This window comes from Oryx dammah, unplaced genomic scaffold, assembly GCF_014754425.2.
Source record: "Oryx dammah isolate SB20612 unplaced genomic scaffold, SCBI_Odam_1.1 HiC_scaffold_5, whole genome shotgun sequence".
NCBI lineage: Eukaryota > Metazoa > Chordata > Mammalia > Artiodactyla > Bovidae > Oryx > Oryx dammah.
The window spans coordinates 105,312,978-105,332,470 of record NW_024070189.1 but is presented as its reverse complement, the minus strand read 5'-3'; the positions used below and the strand labels follow the sequence as shown (position 1 = coordinate 105,332,470).

Below are 19,493 nucleotides of genomic sequence, written 5' to 3'. Positions count from 1 at the left end.
ATGGGCACGAATGAAAACGCTCACTGGCAGCCCGCAGACTTTCTGTCCCAGCTTCCCCAGCACTCCCTTCACCTCCACCTCCGCTGTGATGTACAAGCCTCCTCCTGGAGGACTCAGAGAGACCTTCTACCCAGTCGTGTCAAAGGCTCCGAGAAGCCACAAAGCAGAGCCGGCTTGTGCCTGCCTCCAAGGCTTCACAACAGGCTCCTCCAGGCCTGCCTTCTCCTCACTGGGTGCTTAGGCGCCTTAGCTGGCAGAGCTTGGCTCAGAGGAAGAGGTGGTAACTTTCCTGACGGTTGGGCATAACGGATGAGAACCCAAGCAGCAGTTCGCCCCTGCCTGCCCTGGGAGGACCCCACTGCCTGGACCAGCCTCTCTGTCCTGCCCTGTCCTTCCACCTCGACATGGCCGAAGGTCACCTCTGCCCAGTAGCCGCAGGCCACCTGCCAAGGCTCACTGGTGTCCAGGGTCGAAGTCTGCCACAAAGAAAGCCAACTTTCATATTACCATGCAGAGCCTGCATCCTTTCTTATTTTCTATTCCAGAACAGAAACTTGGCTGCACCTTTGCATAAGCAAAAGGTGCATTACAATGTATTTCCCCAAACAAGAGAGCTGTTGGCCTCTCTCTGCACAGAGAAGCCCTGTGGCTTTGGACAGAGGTGAGTAGCTTCTCCCTGGCACACAGGAGGCCTCAGGAGGGCAGGGAGGGTGGGTAGGCTCTGGGGTGCTTGGCCTGGCCTTCGATCGCGGCAGGGCACCGCAGGCCCTGCTCCTGTTGCACTTTGGCCCGTTGCCTCTTGGTCCGCATTTCCCGGTTATTCTCTCGTTCACCCATTCAAAACTGTTTACTGAGCATCTACTGTGCGCTCAGCACTGCTAGGGACACAGCAGTGAGTGAGGAAGAGGCGTGCCTCCCGCTCAAGTGCAGAGTCCAGGATGGGAGCAACTGCTGTTTTTTTTAATTTATTTTTAACACCAAAAGCTTTTTGTATTGGGCTGTAGCCATTTAACAATGTTGGGATAGTTTTAGGTGAACAGTGAAGGAGCTCAGCCATACCTATACATGCATCCACTCTCCCCCAACCCCCTTCCCATCCAGGCTGGCACATAGCATTGAGCAGAATTCCATGTGCTATATAATAGATTTTTGTTGGTTACCCATTTTAAATATAGCAGTGTGTACATGACCTTCCCAAAGTCCTGAACTATTCCTTCCCCCTAGCAACTGTGGGTTCCTTTTCTAAGTCTGTGAGCCTCTTTCTGTTTTGTAAGTTCATTTGCATCATTTTTTCAAGCATTCCACCTGTAAGAGATGTCATATAACACTTCTCCTCTGTCTGACTTACTCCGCTCAGTATGACACTCTCTCAGTCCATCCATGTTGCTGCGAATGGCCTTATTTCTTTCTTTTTAATGGCTGAGTGATATTTCACTGTCTTCCTTATCCGTTCCTCTGTCGATGGACGTTTAGTTGTTTGCATGTCTTGTCTATCGTAAACAGTGCTGCACCGGGCCATATTTTTCTCCAGATACATGCCCAGGATTGCAGCATCATATGGTAGCTCTATTTTTAGTTTTTTAAGGAACCTCCACACTGTGCTGGGAGCAACTACTTTTACGGGCTCACTTTGAGCCGGGGATAGTTGTGCTGGGGGAAGAGCGCGAGGAACCGGAGGCACAGCAAGTGCCAAGGTCCCAGGGAAGGGTAGGACTTCCTGTTTAGCAAGCTCAGACTGGATCATTGTGAGCAAAGGGGGCAACCTGAGAAGCAGCAGCGGGCTTCCTCCCGTTGTACGGAGAAGGCCCTGGGCTGGGGTTGCGGGGCGCTCGCAGGGTGATAACTGCCCTCCTCCTTTGAAACACATTGATTGCCCTTTGCTTTCCTGGGTATTTCAAGAATCCAGAGGCTGGAGAGGGGATTACAGGTACGAACCATGGCACAAGCAGGAGAAGAAGGCAGAGCCGTCAGGAGTGAGGGTTCCTGAAGGAAAGTAGCTGAAGTTGAGCTTAGAGAAGCAAGCCAGGGCCACCTCTGAGAGGGCCCCACGTGCCAGGCTGAGGGCTGAGGGCTGTTCCTGAAAGCACTGGGGAGCCATTGAGGGTTTCAGGCAGAGGAAAGAGGAAGTCAGACCTTTTTGAATGGCAGCCACCATGAAGAATGATCCATGAGGGTGGGAGGTTGGGCGGGACATGGGGCGGGAAGGAACTGCTTCCTGTCTGCCTGTTGAGCAAGTGGAATGGGGGTCGGGGAGGAAGGAGTATTGGAAGGGAGATGTTGGGAAGCTGCCTCTGTCCTTGTGGCTTTTTGTGCCGTGTCCGTGAGCCCTCTGCTTGGCAGAACTATTGCCCCTGTGTCCCTGTTACTGAGGCTCATTCCCGGGGGTCTTCATGCCACAGTGGGCCCTGCTGGGAGCATCCTGTGGGGAATGGGGTACAGCTGACTTTGCAGGGCTGTGGCACTTTCACAATCCGCTGAAAAGTTGGCATGGCCCTGGGGGGCAGGGCAGGGCCCCCTCCTCAGCACAGCCAGCCTCCTCCATGCCCCACAAGCCCTGCATTCTGCTCTTTCTGGTCCTGATGAATCACAGCGTGGGCACTAGGAGCTGGACGCCAGAGGGGGACATGTTTGCAGGCGTGAGGGTTCGGTCACACCGCCTAATGGGCAAGAAGATATGCTCTGCCAGCTGGTCACTGCGGGGTTCCCACCCGCTGGGGGGTCTGCGGGGGCCGGGCCATCAGGAGGGCTTGGGAGTGGGGATCCAGGTTGGGGACCACCTTGAAGGTCCAGCAGCTGCCAAGAGGTGCCTGTGCTGTAGAGAGGGGCTGGGGCACACCCAGCTCAAAGCCCCGATTCCCAAAGAAGCAGGTTGTGTGGAACTGTGTCCCTGTGTGGAAGGGTGGAGGCTTTCTCGGAGAAATGGAGAAAGGTGCACCTCAGTGGTGGGCACCAGGGCAGGCAGGGCTGTGGCACCTCAAGAGCAGGCCTGGCTTCCTTTTTGGCTCCCTCCTGGGCAAACTCTGGACATGCCCTGTCTAGCTCCTCAGCAGTCCTGGAGGCCCAGTTGGTCTCCAAGGCCAGAGGCAGGGTGCCCAGCCCCACTGCCAGGAGCTGGTGGCTGGTGGGCAGCTCAGAAGATACAGCTGGGCCTTGTGCAGCAGCCCGACACCCCTGGCCCTGAGCGCCTGGCCCTCACCCCCAGCGGGAGGTGGGGCTTTGCCTCGCAGAGCTTGGCACCTCGTGGTGGAGGGTCTGGCCCCCTTCTGTCTGGAATCAGGAGTCAGGGTCAGACCCGCCCACTGTCCAAGAAGGACATAAGACCCCTTCCCCGAGATGAGAGTGGCCACCCTCAGCCCCAGTGGTGGGGCCAGGAGACAGGAGGGCCTTGATGGCAGGCTCTGGGCCAGCAACTGAGGCGGGGCCAGCCCTGCATCTCCTTCCTCCCTCGGGGGCCAGCCTCAGCTTCCTCATCTCTCAGGAGGGCTTGACACCCCTCCTTCTGGCCTCCAACAGCTATTGGGAGCATCAAAGGAGATAATTCTGTAAACTCAGCCCTGAATCCCTTCCGAACAGCAGGCTACCCTGCCACTGCCTTTGGGTCCCCAGGAGTAGCTATCTGAAGTTACCCAGACTTCGGGGACTGGATGTGACCCTGTCCCTTCCCAGGTCCCAGAGAGCAGGTTCAAGCTTTCTCTACTTTCATCTTCTTCCCAAGTATCTGAACTGTTTTCACTCAAAGCATGACCTGGGAGTCAGAAGTGAAGGGTGTAGAGTGAAGCTTGCCATTCACCCCTGTCTCTGCCCCCTCTCTCCTCTCGTGCCCACCCCTGCTCCCTGCCCTAGGGGCAGCGGAACCTCCCTGTATCACTACCTTCTTCTGTTCTACACCACAACTTTTGGTCAAACTCTGTGAGCCAAATTGGCCAGGCTCTGTTTGTGAGAGATAAAATGATACTTTGGAGACAGACAAAAAAAAAAAAAAACCAACAAAAACAACCTCTCTCTTAAGAAAAACTGACTTTTAGGGTTATTGTCTCACTGTGGACCAAAATGTCTAGGTCTGGTTTGACCCTCAAAGGTGGGCAAGGACATCCGGGCTTAGAGGGTGCTCACCCTGCCACTGCGACCTCCTGGGGGCTGCAGGGTGATATGGCTTAGCAGCAGTGACAACCACAGCTTTGCTGTTTTCACCAGGATCATTCCATCACATATGTGTGGAAGTCTAGTCCTCACAAAGCGAGTTGAGACTGTCATATTGTTTTAAGGAAGGGAAGGCCCAGCGTGGGTGAATTGGCTCCACCTTGCCAGTCATAGCTTTACCTTGTTGGCGTGTGCTGCAGTGAACATCCTATAGGCTATCGGTCATTGCTTCCCTGGAGGAAAGCCAGGTCGGGGCAGAGAAACAAATTATAATTGGGAAGTAGATTTGTGGGCAGGAGGCTTCCCACGAGGCCACATGTAGGGCTGGCTGGAGGTGTCCCAGGACCCCTCTGTGCCTCCCATTGGTGCCACAGCAAGGGTGATAGTGATCACCAGGCTCTTGGTCTAGCATGCCTCCACGTGCCTGCCCATCCCATCCATCGTGAGTCGATTTCACTTGCTAACTCTCAGATTTCCCAAAGGGTTTTCCTGCTGTTTGTGGGTAGTAATTTCCATTGCTCAGATAGAGATTCTAAAAGTTGGGATTCCGGGAGAGAAGGGCCCTGGCCTGAGATGACAGAGTGGGCGCTGGGAGGTGCATTTGGCGGGATCTGCTCCTCACCAGGGGAAGGTCAGCAGCCTCTGGGGTTTGGTCTGCGCACAGGGAGGGCCTGCACGAGTTTCGTGCCTCTCCACTGAGTGATGTGGATTTGTTCTCTTGACAAGTGTGTCCTGAGTATCTGCTGGGTGTGACTGCATCCTGAGTGCTGGAGGCACGCAGGGAAAATCCAGAGAGAACTCAGGAAGTAAAGGGCCCTGATGCTTGCTGGGAAGCAGATGAGATCTGGAGGCTGGACCTCCAGAAGAGTCAAGTTTGGTCAGGAAGTGAATGGATGAAGGGGGTGGTAGCGAGAGCGCTGTTCCAGGCGAGATCCTGAGAGTGTGTGAGAGTGGGCTCGGTGGGAGAGGGAGGCTTGGCTGGCCTTGAGCCCGGGGTTAACCATAACCAGTGTTTCTGGAAGGCCCTGCAGGCCATGCTGTGGGGAGGGGAGGTTCCTCACCTTCCTTGTGCCGTGGACTCCTCTGACTTCTGGTGAGGCCCACGGGTACCTGTTCAAATCATGTTTGCAAATGTGAAAAATAAAATACACGTGTGTACTAAGTCACTTCGATTGCATCCGACTCTTTGCGACCCGATGGACTGTAGCCCGCCAGGCTCCTCTGTCCATGGGGCTTCTCCAGGCAAGAATACTGGAGTGGGTTGCCATGCCCTCCTCCAAGGGATCTTCCCAACCCAGCGGATGGGTTCTTTACCACTAGCGCCACCTGGGAAGCCCAAAAAAGAAAGTACAAAATGATAAAACACAAAGGAAGCCCACTGTGTCAGCTGTAGTTCCCAAAACAGAACACAGAAAGCACCTTTGTGATACAGCAATATCTGTTCTTAATTAGCACATTAAAAATTAGATCTGGGGGTCATCTAAAATGGCTCCCCTTTCCAAGCTGTGATGAGTACAGATAATATTTCACAATCACCGGCAGCACCTGTGGAGTGATTTCTACCAGTGACAGTGCCAGGGCTGGCCCTTCTACCGGGGTCTGAGCCGTGCTCACCCTGGCAGAAAAGGCTGTGTTGCAGTTAACGGCTCCAGCATTTAGCGTGGGCAGTGTCCACATCCTAGTGTAGGCTCTAGCTGGAGATTCCCTGGGGTGGTCGGAGGGGCTGCTGAGGAGACAGGGGCAGTGTCCACTCAGTGGTTGGCTGTAAGGGGGCAGGAGGAGCAGAGGGAAAGCAAGGGGTTGATTCAGAGCTGATGGTAATGCCTGAGTATGAAGTGTGGCGAGGAGGAAGGGGTGGGGTGGGGTGCCCGGGTTCTGCCCTGGGGCTGAGCTGGTGGCGATGCCATTTACAAAGCCAGGGCTGGTCTGTGAGCCTGTGGTTTCTGCTGACATGTCCCTGGTTGTGTTTCAGGTCAACGAAATCTATCACGATGAGTCCTTGGGGGCCCACATCAATGTCGTCCTGGTGCGGATAATCCTGCTGAGCTACGGGAAGGTGAGTGGACACTGCAGGCTGGTGCCTTCCAGACTCACCAGGGCCCCCACCTCTGTGGGATGAATGGGGCCCTCCAGTGAGGCAAAGGCCCCCTTGAAAAGCCTTTATGTTGGCCAGAACCACCTTGCCTCTGCCCAGCTGCCCTGTGTTTCCTGTAAGAAACAAGGAACTTGTGAGCCGCCCCTACTCTCCTCTCAACCTCACTTTCTCTTTAAAAATTTAGGTTCAGGTTTGGTGAGACCAACAGCTCAGGAGGTGACTGCCTTGGAAAAGCTGGGTTTTACCCACAGTTTCTGGCCCTGCAGGGCCGCACAGGGAAGTGCCCGGGTTGGTCAGGAGGCCTGGGGGAGGAGAGGGAGACTGTGGGTGAGCCCCTCCATTGTGGCTTCCTCGGGAAGGACCAGGTTAATCACAGGTAAGCAGGCTTAGGATTGGCCAGTGTGAATCATCTCAGTGGGCTCTGGGGAACTAGGGCTGCCTCTGAGTGCCTGGTACCTGGCCCTTGGGGATTTGCTCTGGGGATAATGGGCTGGAGTGTGAGCGCCCGATGAAGGAGATGGCTGGGGGTGTGGACTCTGCATCGGTTGGTTTGCGTTTGAAGAGCGTATGCTTCAGAGTGAGCTCTTTACTGACTCTGGGAATTGGTTAACCCTGGCAGGGACAGTTCCGCCCAGGTCAGCAAGGCCCTGGATGTCAAAGCAGCAGAAACGCAAGGTTGAGATGTCCCTCAGTTTGACTCCTGCCTGTGTCTTCAGCCTGTGTCCTCTTCTCATGCCACGTAGCTGCTGTTCTCACTGAGCACTCTTGCCCTTCTTACACCCCTTTGCCGTCAGACTTGAAGCCTTTTTCCTATCAGCATGCACAGGTCTATGCAAGCAGGGTTAGGAAGCCCCCAGATGGAAAGATAATGGGGTGGCCTGAAAAGAGAGCTGGTGAGGAAGGAAGGAGCCTCGTGGTGCCAGGCCAGTGTGGACTGAGCCAGGCCTGTGCCAAGCAGCTTGGGAGCACTTTACATGAAATTAACTCAATCCAAGGACAGAGGAGGAGGTGGAGCTATGATGATCCCATTTCACAAGTAAGGACTTGTGAAACTTACGCTAAGGTTTAAGGCAGTTCAGTGGTGTGAGTAGCTAGTGGCATCTGGCTCCTTAGGAGTCCAGCTTCTCACCCTGGCGGCCAAATTCTGGAATCCGTAGTCTGACCTCACTCAGTATGAATAAAGTCAAGTCATATTAAGATGAAGCCGAGGCACATCAGGCAGAGTAATTATGTGGAGGGTTAAGTCTTTTACTCAGAGGCAGAGTCTTAGTCTCACAAAATGAAATTGAACTGCACACCACATACAAGGCCTGCGGTACCGAAACGACAACGAAGGACTCTGTGATTGGACAAACTCCAGCAATGCTGGACCTTGAGCCCACTTTTCCTGCCTTGGGGAGTGTGTTACTCTATGATGATCCAAGTGACCACTGCGGAGGACGGTAGTCATGGTCCCTCAATGTCCCAAGGACAGCGTAAAATGCGCCAAAGCAGACTGTCAGAACAAGGGGGAAATCGGCAAAAAACCTAAGTGCAGGAGTCTTTCGTACCCTTTCCAAGACCTTTAACAGATTACATTTTTAAAGGCACAGGAGTTTCAAATAATACAATGCTCATTTGCCTGGAGCATCCCAGGGACGGGGGAGCCTCGTGGGCTGCCGTCTATGGGGTCGCAGAGTCACACGCGACTGGAGTGACTTAGCAGCGGCAGCAGCATGCTTAGTTGCTCAGTCGTGTCCAGCTCTGCAACCCCATGGGCTATAGCCCACCAGGCTTCTCTGTCCATGGAGTTTTCCCTAGCAAGAATATTGGAGTGGGTTGCCATTTCTTCCTCCACGGTTTCTTCCCAACCCAGGAATTGGACCCAACGTCTCCTACATTGCAGGCGAATTCCTTACCACTGAGCTGCCTGGGAAGCACAAATAGTATAATGGGTAAAGTTAAATTAGTTATATCATCTTTTCCCCTTGCTATACCTATGAAAGATATGCCTTCTTTTTGAGGAATCATAGAACACTTAACAATGATAAATGTACTTTAGGTCTTAAAGTTTTAGTGAATTTCATACAGCAAAAATTATTTGGACTATACTCAGTGCTCTAAAACTAGATGGAGGAAAGGGATATATAAAAAGAATAAGTCAAGTCTCTCTGAAAAAAAACAAATCTCCTGGGAAGAATACTGTTAGAGCCTCAATTGCAGACTATTGGGAAAACCAATCAAAGTGAGAGTTCAGTTCAGTTCAGTTCAGTCGCTCAGTCGTGTCCGACTCTTTGCAACCCCATGAACCGCAGCCTGCCAGGCCTCCCTGTCCATCACCAACTCCCGGAGTTCACCCAAACTCATGTCCATCGAGTCAGTGATGCCATCCAGCCATCTCATCCTCTGTCGTCCCCTTTTCCTCCTGCCCCCAATCCCTCCCAGCATCAGAGTCTTTTCCAATGAGTCAACTCTTCACATGAGGTGGCCAAAGTCCTGGAGTTTCAGCTTTAGCATCAGTCCTTCCAATGAACACCCAGGACTGATCTCCTTTAGAATGGACTGTTTGGATCTCCTTGCAGAATACTACAGATCAAAACCTGTGGAGTGTGGCCAAAGCTGTATTCAGAGGCAGGCGCCTTCCAAGATCACACTGAGCAAATGAAAACAAGTTAACCCTCTATTCAAGTCAGTGAGTTAGAACAGGTGTTAACAACAACCCAAACCCCAAAACCTAAGGAAAGTAAAAATAAGGAAATAGTTTAGAAAAAGGCAAAAATCAATAAAGTAGAAAGTAACAATAGGGCCCATCGAGAAGCAAGCCTTGGGAAAAGCAAACCTTTGGCATATTTAGTCTAGAAAAAAGCGAGGAAGCATAAACTAAAAGATCAGAAAGCATGCGTACAATGCAGCCCACAGTGGGGTGCTTTTCCTGGCTGCAGGGAAAGCTTTGGGGGCAGTTGCTGCCCTATACTCGGCTGTTGGGAGATCTCTGCCTGGGCCTTTTCCCTACCCCTCCACCCTGACACCCAGTGGTGGTCTGTGAAGGAGGGGCGTGCACACCTTCCTCTGCAGGTAAGCAGGCAGTTTGTGGCAGGGTGGTACATTCTAGGCAAGCAGGCACAGCATACAGCGGGGTAAGGCTAGGGTGACCCACGCCCAGTGATACAGTTCCAGCCTCCGTTTGCTGACACAGGGCTTTGGAACGTCTGATGGGACTTGGGCATCCCCGTAAGAGCAGTTATCAACATGTTCCCTGTTCCCCCCCCCATCCCCCTCCTCAGCCGGGTTCCCCTTTCCTGGCCTGAGACCCCTCATTAGCATCCTTTAGCATCTGAGGAACTTTGAGGCTGGTAGCATGAGGGACGGGCATGATTATATCCAGCCCCCTCCCCACTTTTTGCCTCTGCAGAGGACAGTGGGTAGGAAGAGGAGAAGAGCTACCAAGTGGTCAGGGCACTAAAAGGAAAAACTGGAGGGTTGTGTGTGGTTACCTGCTTACCAGTGCTGGTGACGTTTTGGTTCTTATTTGGCCTGGGAACTGTCTGTCTCCTTCCCAATGTTGATTACTCCATGGAACAAAGCCTTGGTTATTTTAACTGCTTCGTGACAGGCTTTGTGCTAAATTGTCCCCACCCAAAGATGTTTCTTCTTGTTTTTCTTTCCTTAAGTATCTCACACAGGTAGAAACCTGGTCGAAACCAGTAGAAAACCTGAAGGTAAGATTTTGAGAAACTCTGGGTCAGGGACCCAGAAGATCTTGGGAAATTCAGGATTTCTTGGGGAAATGGGAAACCCCATAATCATGTGGGGACTCAAGTGCTTCACTGTTTTCAAAGTTATCTTAAAATTACCTCTAAATAGAGAATCAGATAACCTGTTTTTGCCAGTATATTTTATTCATTTGCAAGGAATTGATAAGCAAAGATAATGCAATATCGTATAAACAACTTCAAAATATATATATGTTCTAAAGTCCACCCAATTTCTCTTTCAGGCCAATATGATTCCTACATGCAAAGTTGCCAAAGGTAGCATATCTAAGACAAAGTACAGACCTGTTTCACTTCTAAAAATAGATGTAAAAAATCCTGAGGCTTTAAGCCTTTCATTCAACAATGCATAAAGAGAAATTCCCCTTATGATTAAATAGGGTTTATTATAGGAAGGTGATGATTGTTTAATATCAGAAAGTCTGTTCATGTAATTTGTCACATCTGTTCACCTAAGGACAAAGCTCATCATCTAACAAGCATTTTTTGAGGGGTTTTGTGCGTCACGTGCTGTCGTGTTTCACTGTCATGATCCCGGACCTCAGGGGCTGCTCTGGAGTGGAGGTGCAGACAGGGAAACAGTTATAACGGAGGGCTCAGAGACTGGGCAGGGGAAAGGTGGGGCAGGCAGTCCTTCCTTAGAGGTCAAGGCAGGTGACTGGAGGCAGTGACTTTTCAGCCACAGTGAAAAAGGGGATGAACCAGCACAGGGATGTTTCAAGTTAAAGGCAGGAAGAGAGCAGGCTGTGGGAGGAACAGGGTGCAGCTGACTCAGACTGAAGGGGACAGTGCAAGATGGGAAAACAGCAGAAGTTGGTGCTGAAGAAGCTAGCTGGAAGGAGCGGATCCTGAGTTCTCTGTACCTCCTGCCAAGGGGGTTGGTTTTCTCACTAGGGCAGTTTCTAGCAGGAGAGTAACACGATCCGATTTGCATTTCTAAGAAGATGCCCAGGCTCCAATGTGCAGAATGGCCGTGGGAGTGGTGGCTTGAGAGAAAGTGGGCAGCGTCAAAGGGAGGACTGTCGTGGGCTGTCCTGGGACCATAGCCACAGAGAAGGGAGAGAATTTTAGGAGGCCACCAGGAGGGGATGGGTGCTACGTGGATGAAGGTGAAAGGACACTGAGCTTGTGCCTTGGGCAGCCTGCTAGGTGATGAGGCGGCCCCTGAGGTGGAAAGCACAGGAGGGGACGAGGCACGTGGGGGAGAAAGGCAGCGAGCTCAGAGATGTGTTGGGTCTGGGGCGCCTTGTGCCATTCCAGAAGAGCCAGCCAGGGAGACACTGGCATGCGGGGCTGAAGCCTGGAGAGCAGAGGGGTGCATCCTTTGCAAAGGTATGGGTGGGGTGCACAGGGGAGCCCCCCGAGTCTGGGGCACATGACTAAGCCCAGGAACCCCTGCTGAAGGCACCAGCAGGGCAAGGAGCCGGATCAGCTCCTTGGGAGCTGAGAGGGTGAGAACTGGTAACAGATGGTAACATCACAACCCAAATTTTATTTAAAGGTAGAAAAAGAAGCACATTGTCCCTAAAAGTGTTCTGCATTGCTAATTCTTAGGATGTTCTTAGATGTTTGCATAGGAGAATAGAGGGGTTCCATGGTCAAATGAGTCTGGGAAAGGCCTATATGACAAAGTAAAACAGGTGTTTCTGACAACAAAATTTCTCAGAGACTTTACTATGAAAATGTGCAGGGTGAAACTCTTAAGAGGTGGGTCAAACAGGTTTCTCAAAATTCTTTCTCAACAGAACCCTTTTCCTCATGGAATCAATGTTCTACAGAATTTGCTTTGGGAAATACTGCCCTTATGAGACAGTTACAGTAAAATGGGCAACAAGAAAGAGACACATAACTTTGTTATTGAGGTTTTGGAAATTCTCAGTTCAGTTCAAATCAGTTGCTCAGTCATGTCCGACTCTTTGTGACCCCATGGACCACAGCATGCCAGGCCTCGCTGTCCATCACCAACTCCCGGAGCCCACCCAAAACCCATGTCCATTGAGTTGGTGATGCCATTCAACCATCTCATCCTTTATCATCCCCTTCTCCTCCCGCCTTCAATCTTTCCCAGCATCAGGGTCTTTTCAAATGAGTCAGTTCTTCACATCAGGTGGCCAAAATACTGGAGTTTCAGCTTCAACATCAGTCCTTCCAAAGAACACCCAGGACTGATCTCCTTTAGAATGGACTGGTTTGATCTCCTTGCAGGCCAAGGGACTCTCGAGAGTCTTCTCCAACACCACAGTTCAAAAGCATCAATTCTTCGGCGCTCAGCTTTCTTTATAGTCCAACTCTCACATCCATACATGACTACTGGAAAAACCATAGCCTTGACTAGATGGACCTTTATTGGCAAAGTAATGCTTTTTAATATGCTGTCTGGGTTGGTCATAACTTTCCTTCCAAGGAGTAAGCGTCTTTTAATTTCATGGCTGCAATCACCATAAAGTCAGCCACTGTTTCGACTATTTCTCCATCTATTTGCCATGAAGTGATGGGACCGGATACCATGATCTTAGTTTTCTGAATGTTGAGCTTTAAGCCAACTTTTTCACTCTCCTCTTTCATTTTCATCAAGAGGCTCTTTAGTTCTTCTTCACTTTCTGCCATAATATCATATGACATGAAACCAGTATCCAAGGAGAGTAGATAATATTACAATTGTTTGCTGATACTTATGTGCCTGGAAAACTCCAGGCACAAAAAAATCCATTGGAAAACTTTTAGGGTTAAGAAAGGAGTTTAGTGACATGGCCAAATATAAGATAATTACACAAAGCCTAATCATTTCTGTGTAAACTCACAATGTGCCGGTGTGTGCATGCCTGCATGCTAAGTTGCTTCAGTTGTGTCTGACTCTTTGCGACCCTGTGGACTGTAGCCCACCAGGCTCCTCTATCTATGGGATTCTCCAGGTAAGAATATTGGAATGGGTTGCCATGCCCTTTTCCAGGGGGTCTTCCTGACCCAGGGATCCAACCGTCATCTCTACCTGCATTGACAGGTGGGTTCTTTACCATTAGTGCACCTGGGAAGCCCTACAATGCCCTGGTAGTAAAGATACCAGGGAAAGAAAAGTTCCGTTTAGAATAGTAACCAAAAATATAAAATATCTGGCCTAGTCCTAACAAGACCATGTAAGACCTACATATAGAAAGAAAATTGCACATTGTTAATGGGGCTTCCCTGGTAGCTCAGCTGGTGAAGAATCTGCCTGAAATGGAGGAGACCCCAGTTCGATTCCTGGGTTGGGAAGATCCCCTGGAGAAGGGACAGGCTGCCCACTCCAGTATTCTTGGGCTTCCCTGGTGGCTCAGACAGGAAAGAATCCACCTGCAATATAGGAGCCTTGGGTTCGATCCCTGGGTTGTGAAGATCCCCTGGAGGAGGGCATGGGACCCACTCCAGTATTCTGGCTTGGAGAATCCCATGGACATAGGAGCCTGGCGGGCTACAGTTCATGGGATCACAAAGAGTTGGACATGACTGAGCAACTAAGCACAGTGATAGGAAAAAAATAAAAATACACAAAGAGACATATGCTGTTCCTTATGGGAATACTGGGCATTGTGGTAATGTTGATTTTTCCCTAGATTAATAATTGGAAACTTGATGAAATGATTCTGAGATTCATCTACAACCATAAACATTCATGAATGGCCGGGAAAACCTTGAAAGCCAAGCAGATAAAAAGGATTTACTACAAACACCTTGTAAAGCAAAAATAAGTAAAATCATACTATATTCGCATAAATGTTAACAGATCAACTGAATAAAATATATAACTGAAAATACCTCTCAAATAAAATGTGATAATATAAATGGAATGGTTATTAACTGTTAGAATAAATATATGATAAATAGTAAATTAAATATATCAGATGATAAATATATACCAATAAAATTCAGCTAATTAAATCATACAAATCAAGAAGAAAATATTCATTGTCAAGGGATTCTTAAGTGAAAATACAGTAGAAAGGATTGTAAAGGGGAAGACAGATATATTTGAGTATTTAAAATATAAAATTGTCAAAAAACACCATCAAAAGGCAAACCACAATGAGGAAAAGCATTTGCAATATGGAAAAATACTCTGATATATGAAGAGTCCTAGGAAAAACAGACTTGGCAATTGACATAAGCAATTAACTAAAGAAAAAATACATGTTGCAAAAAAGAGAAAATATTGAGCTTTACCATTAATCAATAAGTAAATAAAATGGTTTACCATTTTAAAAGCATCTAAAGATTTACTGCTGGTTTGGGTGAATGCAGCAGTACACTCTTCCATTTTCAAGTGTAAATGTGCACACATTTCTAGAAGGAAATGTGACAGTCGGTCGCTTCCCTTTAAAAGGTTCTTCATGTTTGCCCCCAGTCATTCATTCCTTTCTGCGATTCTATTCTAAAGCAGTTAACAGCCTTGTGCATGAAGTTTTAGGCCTAAGCCAAAGGTCATGGCCTTATTGCTAAGTGAAAACAACTGGAAACAATCTAAACTGTCTGCCCATAAGGGTCTAGTTACGTAAATTACAGCACATCTCTGTGGTGGATTATTCAGTTCAGTTCAGTTCAATCGCTCAGTCGTGTCCGACTCTTTGCAACCCCATGAACCGCAGCATGCCAGGCCTCCCTGTCCATCACCAACATCCAGAGTCCACCCAAACCCACATCCATTGAGTCGGTGATGCCATCCAACCATCTCATCCTCTGTCATCCCCTTCTCCTCCTGCCCTCAATCTTTCCCAGCATCAGGGTCTTTTCCAATGAGTCAACTCTTCACATCAGGTGGCCAAATTTATGGAGTTTCAGCTTCAGCATCAGTCCTTCCAATGAACACCCAGGACTAGATCTCCTTTAGGATGGACTGGTTGGATCTCCTTGCAGTCCAAGGGACTTTCAAGAATCTTCTCCAACACCACAGTTCAAAAGCATCAGTTCTTCGGTGTTCAGCTTTCTTTATAGTCCAACTCTCACATCCATACATGACCACTGGAGAACCATAGCCTTGATTAAACAGACCTTTGTTGACAAAGTGATGTCTCTGCTTTTTAATATGCTATCTAGGTTGGTCATAACTTTCCTTCCAAGGAGTAAGTGTCTTTTAATTTCATGGCTGCAGTCACCATCTGCAGTGATTTTGGAGTCCAGAAAAATAGTCACTATTTCCACTGTTTCCCCATGTATTTGCCATGAAGTGATGAGACCAGATGCCATGATCTTTGTTTTCTGAATGTTGAGCTTTAAGCCAACTTTTTCACTCTCCTCTTTCACTTTCATCAAGAGGCTCTTGAGTTCTTCTTCACTTTCTGCCATAAGGGTGGTGTCATCTGCATATCTGAGGTTATTGATATTTCTCCTGGCAATCTTGATTCCAGCTTGTGTTTCTTCCAGCCCAGCGTTTCTCATGATGTACTCTGCATAGAAGTTAAATAAGTAAGGTGACAATATACAGCCTTGATGTACTCCTTTTCCTATTTGGAACCAGTCTGTTGTTCCATTTTCCTATTTGGAACCAGTCTGTTGTTTCCTGACCTGCATATAGGTTTCTCAAGAGGCAGGTCAGGTGGTCTGGTATTCCCATCTCTTTCAGAGTTTTCCACAGTTTATTGTGATCCACACATTCAAAGGCTTTGGCATAGTCCAATAAAGCAGAAATAGATGTTCTTCTGGAACTCTCTTGCTTTTTCAGTGGTGGGTTATTAGACTAGCAATAAATCCCGTTTTCAAAGCATGTGTAAGGGCTTTGGCAAATGGTTACATAAAGTCAAGTTGGTTTGTTTTTGGGGAAAGAAGGATATAAGCTTCCAGTATTATGATATCAATTTTGTGTACAAATTATACCAGAAGGGACTGAAGGAATACATAGAATGTGAACAGTGCTTATCTCCGGATAGTAGGTCATGGATTTTTATTTTCTTCCTTCTGCTTTTCTGGATTTTCTTAATGCATCATGATAAGGACGTTTCTTTAATACTTGCGGGTTTCTTTTATACACTTATAGCACATTTTTAACTATGGAAAAATGGTTTTTTTTTTTAAAAGCAATAATTTTAAAATGAAGAGTCCAAGTATTTCTGTTTAACTGAACGCTAGCACCTGGGGAAGGGTCTCTAGTGGCGTGCCGCAAGCGTCGTGTCCAGCATTCTATTTCTGATTTGAAGGAGGATGCAGGAAGGACTTCACGCTTTACTTGGCACCTCTTCTCTGTGATGGCTTGGAGGTAGTGGAGAGGCCTCAGTTCTTCCGCCCTGTGGGCAATCTTGCCTTTCCTGGGCCTGGGCCTGGGACCTCTGTCGCCTGAGTGTCTGTGGAAACTTCGGGCAAGCCACCTCGGCTAGAGGGGGCTGCAGGCTGCCACCAGTGAGGTCAGGTGATGAGGTGTGGCAGGGCCCGCCCTCGTGGCCACGGCCAGACTGGCCACCGCTCCTTACGTTCCACCCTGTCGGGAGGGGTTCTGCTTTGCCTGGGCCATGTTGATACCCTCGGAGTCCCCCACAGGCAGAGTGAGGGTACGGGGAGTGGGCACGGGCCCCTGTGACGCTGCAGCCTCCTCTTTCTGGGTATGGTGTGGGGAGGGCAGGCCATGGGGCTGACCGGAGCCCCTGGGCAACGAGATAGATGGCTGCAGCCCACCTGGGCAGTGGGACAGCTCCGGCGAGCCCGGGACGGATGCAGTGAGGAGTGAGAGGGCGCAGGGGGACCGAGGTCCCTGCTCACTTTCCTGACTTCCTGCTGGGAAGCTAGGAATCCGTGGTGGTGAGGTGACGAGAAGGGAGAAAGTGGAGCTCGATGCGTGCTTGTGGCAGAGCGCAGACTGCACCCGCTGTCCCCTAGCAGGGCGCAGCTGAGCAGACTCAGATCTCTGCCACAGAGTTCAGAGGGGTCAGGATAGAGGACATGCCAGGATGTAGAGTTAGATCCCTGTATCCATCTGCAGCCCCCAAGCCTGGCCAGAAAGGACAAGATGCTGCTGCCCCTCCGCCTGGGCCCGGGGGCGGAGCGGGGCCCAGCCGTCTCCTGCAGCCCAGCCTCCCCCATGCCATGCCCCATGCCCTGCCCGCCGCCCCCACCTCCACACCCCTCCTGTTCGCAGGAAGCCACGGGGGAGGCTGCCGCCCCTCAGAACCTGTGTGTCCTGCAGGGTTCCAGAAAGTTACAGGGCCAGACTCGGGCCTCCTCTGCAAGTTGTGGGATTGTAAGAGGCAAGCGGGGTCCAAGGTGAGGATCTCACTTTCCCCAGGGAGGACACGCTGCAGAAACACAGGCGGGGGGGATAGGAGAGTCAGGAGGACATGGCTGGCCGACCACGTCCAGGGAGGCCGGTGCTGGACAGACATCGGGTGCAGAGGGGCTGCGGCTCTGGAGTGGGCGCACCTCGCATGGGAGCCCGGGGACAGTGTGGGATGCTTGGCTGTGGGCTCAGGGGCAACACCCTAGGGAAAGGAGGTGTCACTCCACGGACCTGAAGCTATCGAGCAGGAAGTCTACAGTGACGGTCCCTGCAGAGTGCGTGCCAGGGCCAAGGGTGCCAGGCCAGACAGACAGAACGCCTCGGAGCCGGGGGTCACACCACTGGCCAGCATTTCTGTAAGCACATCTAAAAAGAATAACTGGAAAAGGGAAATGGGACAAAACCAGATTATTCATGAATACCAGCCCTGACTTTTTATTATTAAATTCCATAGACATAAAGTCGCTCCATCAAACTGCTATGAAAGTTTCCCATTTCTGTACTTATCTCATTGTGGGCAATATCAGTTTGTGCCCACCAGCCACAGACTCCACTTGGCAGAGTGCTGGGGGTAAGGCCCTGTTTCCAAGGCTCTCAGGGACCTCAGGAAGTGGGAGGACCCGTCTCTTGGGCATATGGATCCTGGGATGTGCCTGCCCCCAGGCCTGGGGCACCAGCTTCCCATGAGTCCACCAGGAAACAAGGTGGTTTTGGAGTGGTGAGCACCACGAAGGAGACAGGACATCGGGTGTCCTGGGTGGGGTGACCAGAGGGGACTGCCTGGCTGGCACTCGTGTACAGGGAATGAGCTCTGCTTGTTGCAGGAAAAGCCAGGAAGGGCTTCTGGACGAGAGTCACAAATAGAGTTTGGCTCCCAAGGAGAATGGATTCCAATGAGCTGCTCTTAAAGGAGCCACGTGCTTCCTGACAATGAGTGAGGCCCTGTCCCTGTGAGGCTTGAAGCACAGAAAGGCCAAGGGGACTGCAGGCTGACCCCTGCCAGGAGAGGGCCCTAAGCTGTGTCTTCCAAGGTCTGTGGAGTCAGGGCAAGGGGGTGGGTCTGGGAGCAGTGAGAGCGAGACCCAGACTTGGGGCAGAAAGTGGCCTGGGTATTCAGATTCTGCTATTCATTCCAAGCTGTGATGGAAGTAGACCAGCTTCCCTGCCCTCTGCTCCCCTTGCACCTGTCCCCAGGCCCCACCGAGGGCCCCGCTGGGGATAAAATCGGGAGTGCTTGTGCAAAGGACATGTTGTTTGTCTTCCAGCTTAGGAGGAGCCTCTGAGTTATCTCAAGTTTTTCCTAAAACAACATTTTTCTCCATTTCTTAAAAAAAAAAAAAAAACTCAGCAGAAGAAAAGAGATTATCTTATTTTATACAATATGCCATCAGCCAGGGAGCAGAACATCAGCAATGCTTGAGGGTTGCATAGCAACTGGCTTTTCAATTGATTTTTTTGAGAAGGAACCAAAGCTACTGAACTGTTCTCATTTTAAATATTTCCTAAGATGATGAAAATCAAAGCAAATGGAAATCAGAGACTTGGGGACAATTAAAGAACATAAGGTATCTTGTTGTGAAAGACCAGGTCAAGACAAAGTATGGAACGCTCCTAGGAATTTTTCAGCATTAGAACAGAAGGGTCGGAGGAATTCTGACTGTGAATCTCTCAGGGGAAGGCAAGAGAAGAAAATGCTGGGGCAGGGATCAGCGTTCAAGGGGCCGGTGCCACCGCCCTCTTCCTGCATATGCCAGGCCATTGCCGACCTGATATGGACCTCTGCCTCCCTGACTGTGTGGGGGCTGTGTAGGGGATTCAGACATCCCAGGGACAGCTCCCTGGTTTCCTCAGAGTGAGGAAACCCCCAACCCCCAACCGCTTGGCTCCAGGCCTGGTGCCCAGCCCCTGGCCATTATGGCCCACCTCCTGAGCCAGAGTCTCCAGGGTCCAGAGAAGAACAGGAAGCATTGGAGACAGATGTGCCCTACAGGCTTGAGCTGGGAAGGTTCACTTGAAGAGTCTTGAGCTGGCAGCTTGGCTCTCTCTGGGAATAGACTCCCAGCCTCTGGGAGGATGTCTGGAATGTGCCTTGATGATCCGGGAGTCCTGAGGAGAGAAAAATGGATCACACCTTCTGGCCCTCAGTGATGTTAGGAGTGTGGATGCCTGTGGTGAGGTTGGAGCTCCAGGTACTCCCTGGCACCCCAGAGCAGCCTGGAGAAGACCCGCAGCTTGGTGCTGATTCTGGCCCCTCTTGGTCCTTTTGGGTCAT

At 50.3% G+C, this 19,493-nt stretch overlaps 1 protein-coding gene across 1 annotated transcript in view; it reads left to right on the top strand.

Moving 5' to 3' along the window:
• The window catches only part of ADAMTS2 (ADAM metallopeptidase with thrombospondin type 1 motif 2), a 253,928-nt gene that overhangs the window by 166,765 nt on the left and 67,670 nt on the right, over window positions 1–19,493 (top strand). Inside the window, exon 5 of the mRNA XM_040241374.1 lies at window positions 6,113–6,196. Within this exon, the coding sequence (XP_040097308.1) occupies window positions 6,113–6,196 (84 nt within the window). The remainder of the gene's footprint in view (window positions 1–6,112; window positions 6,197–19,493) is intronic.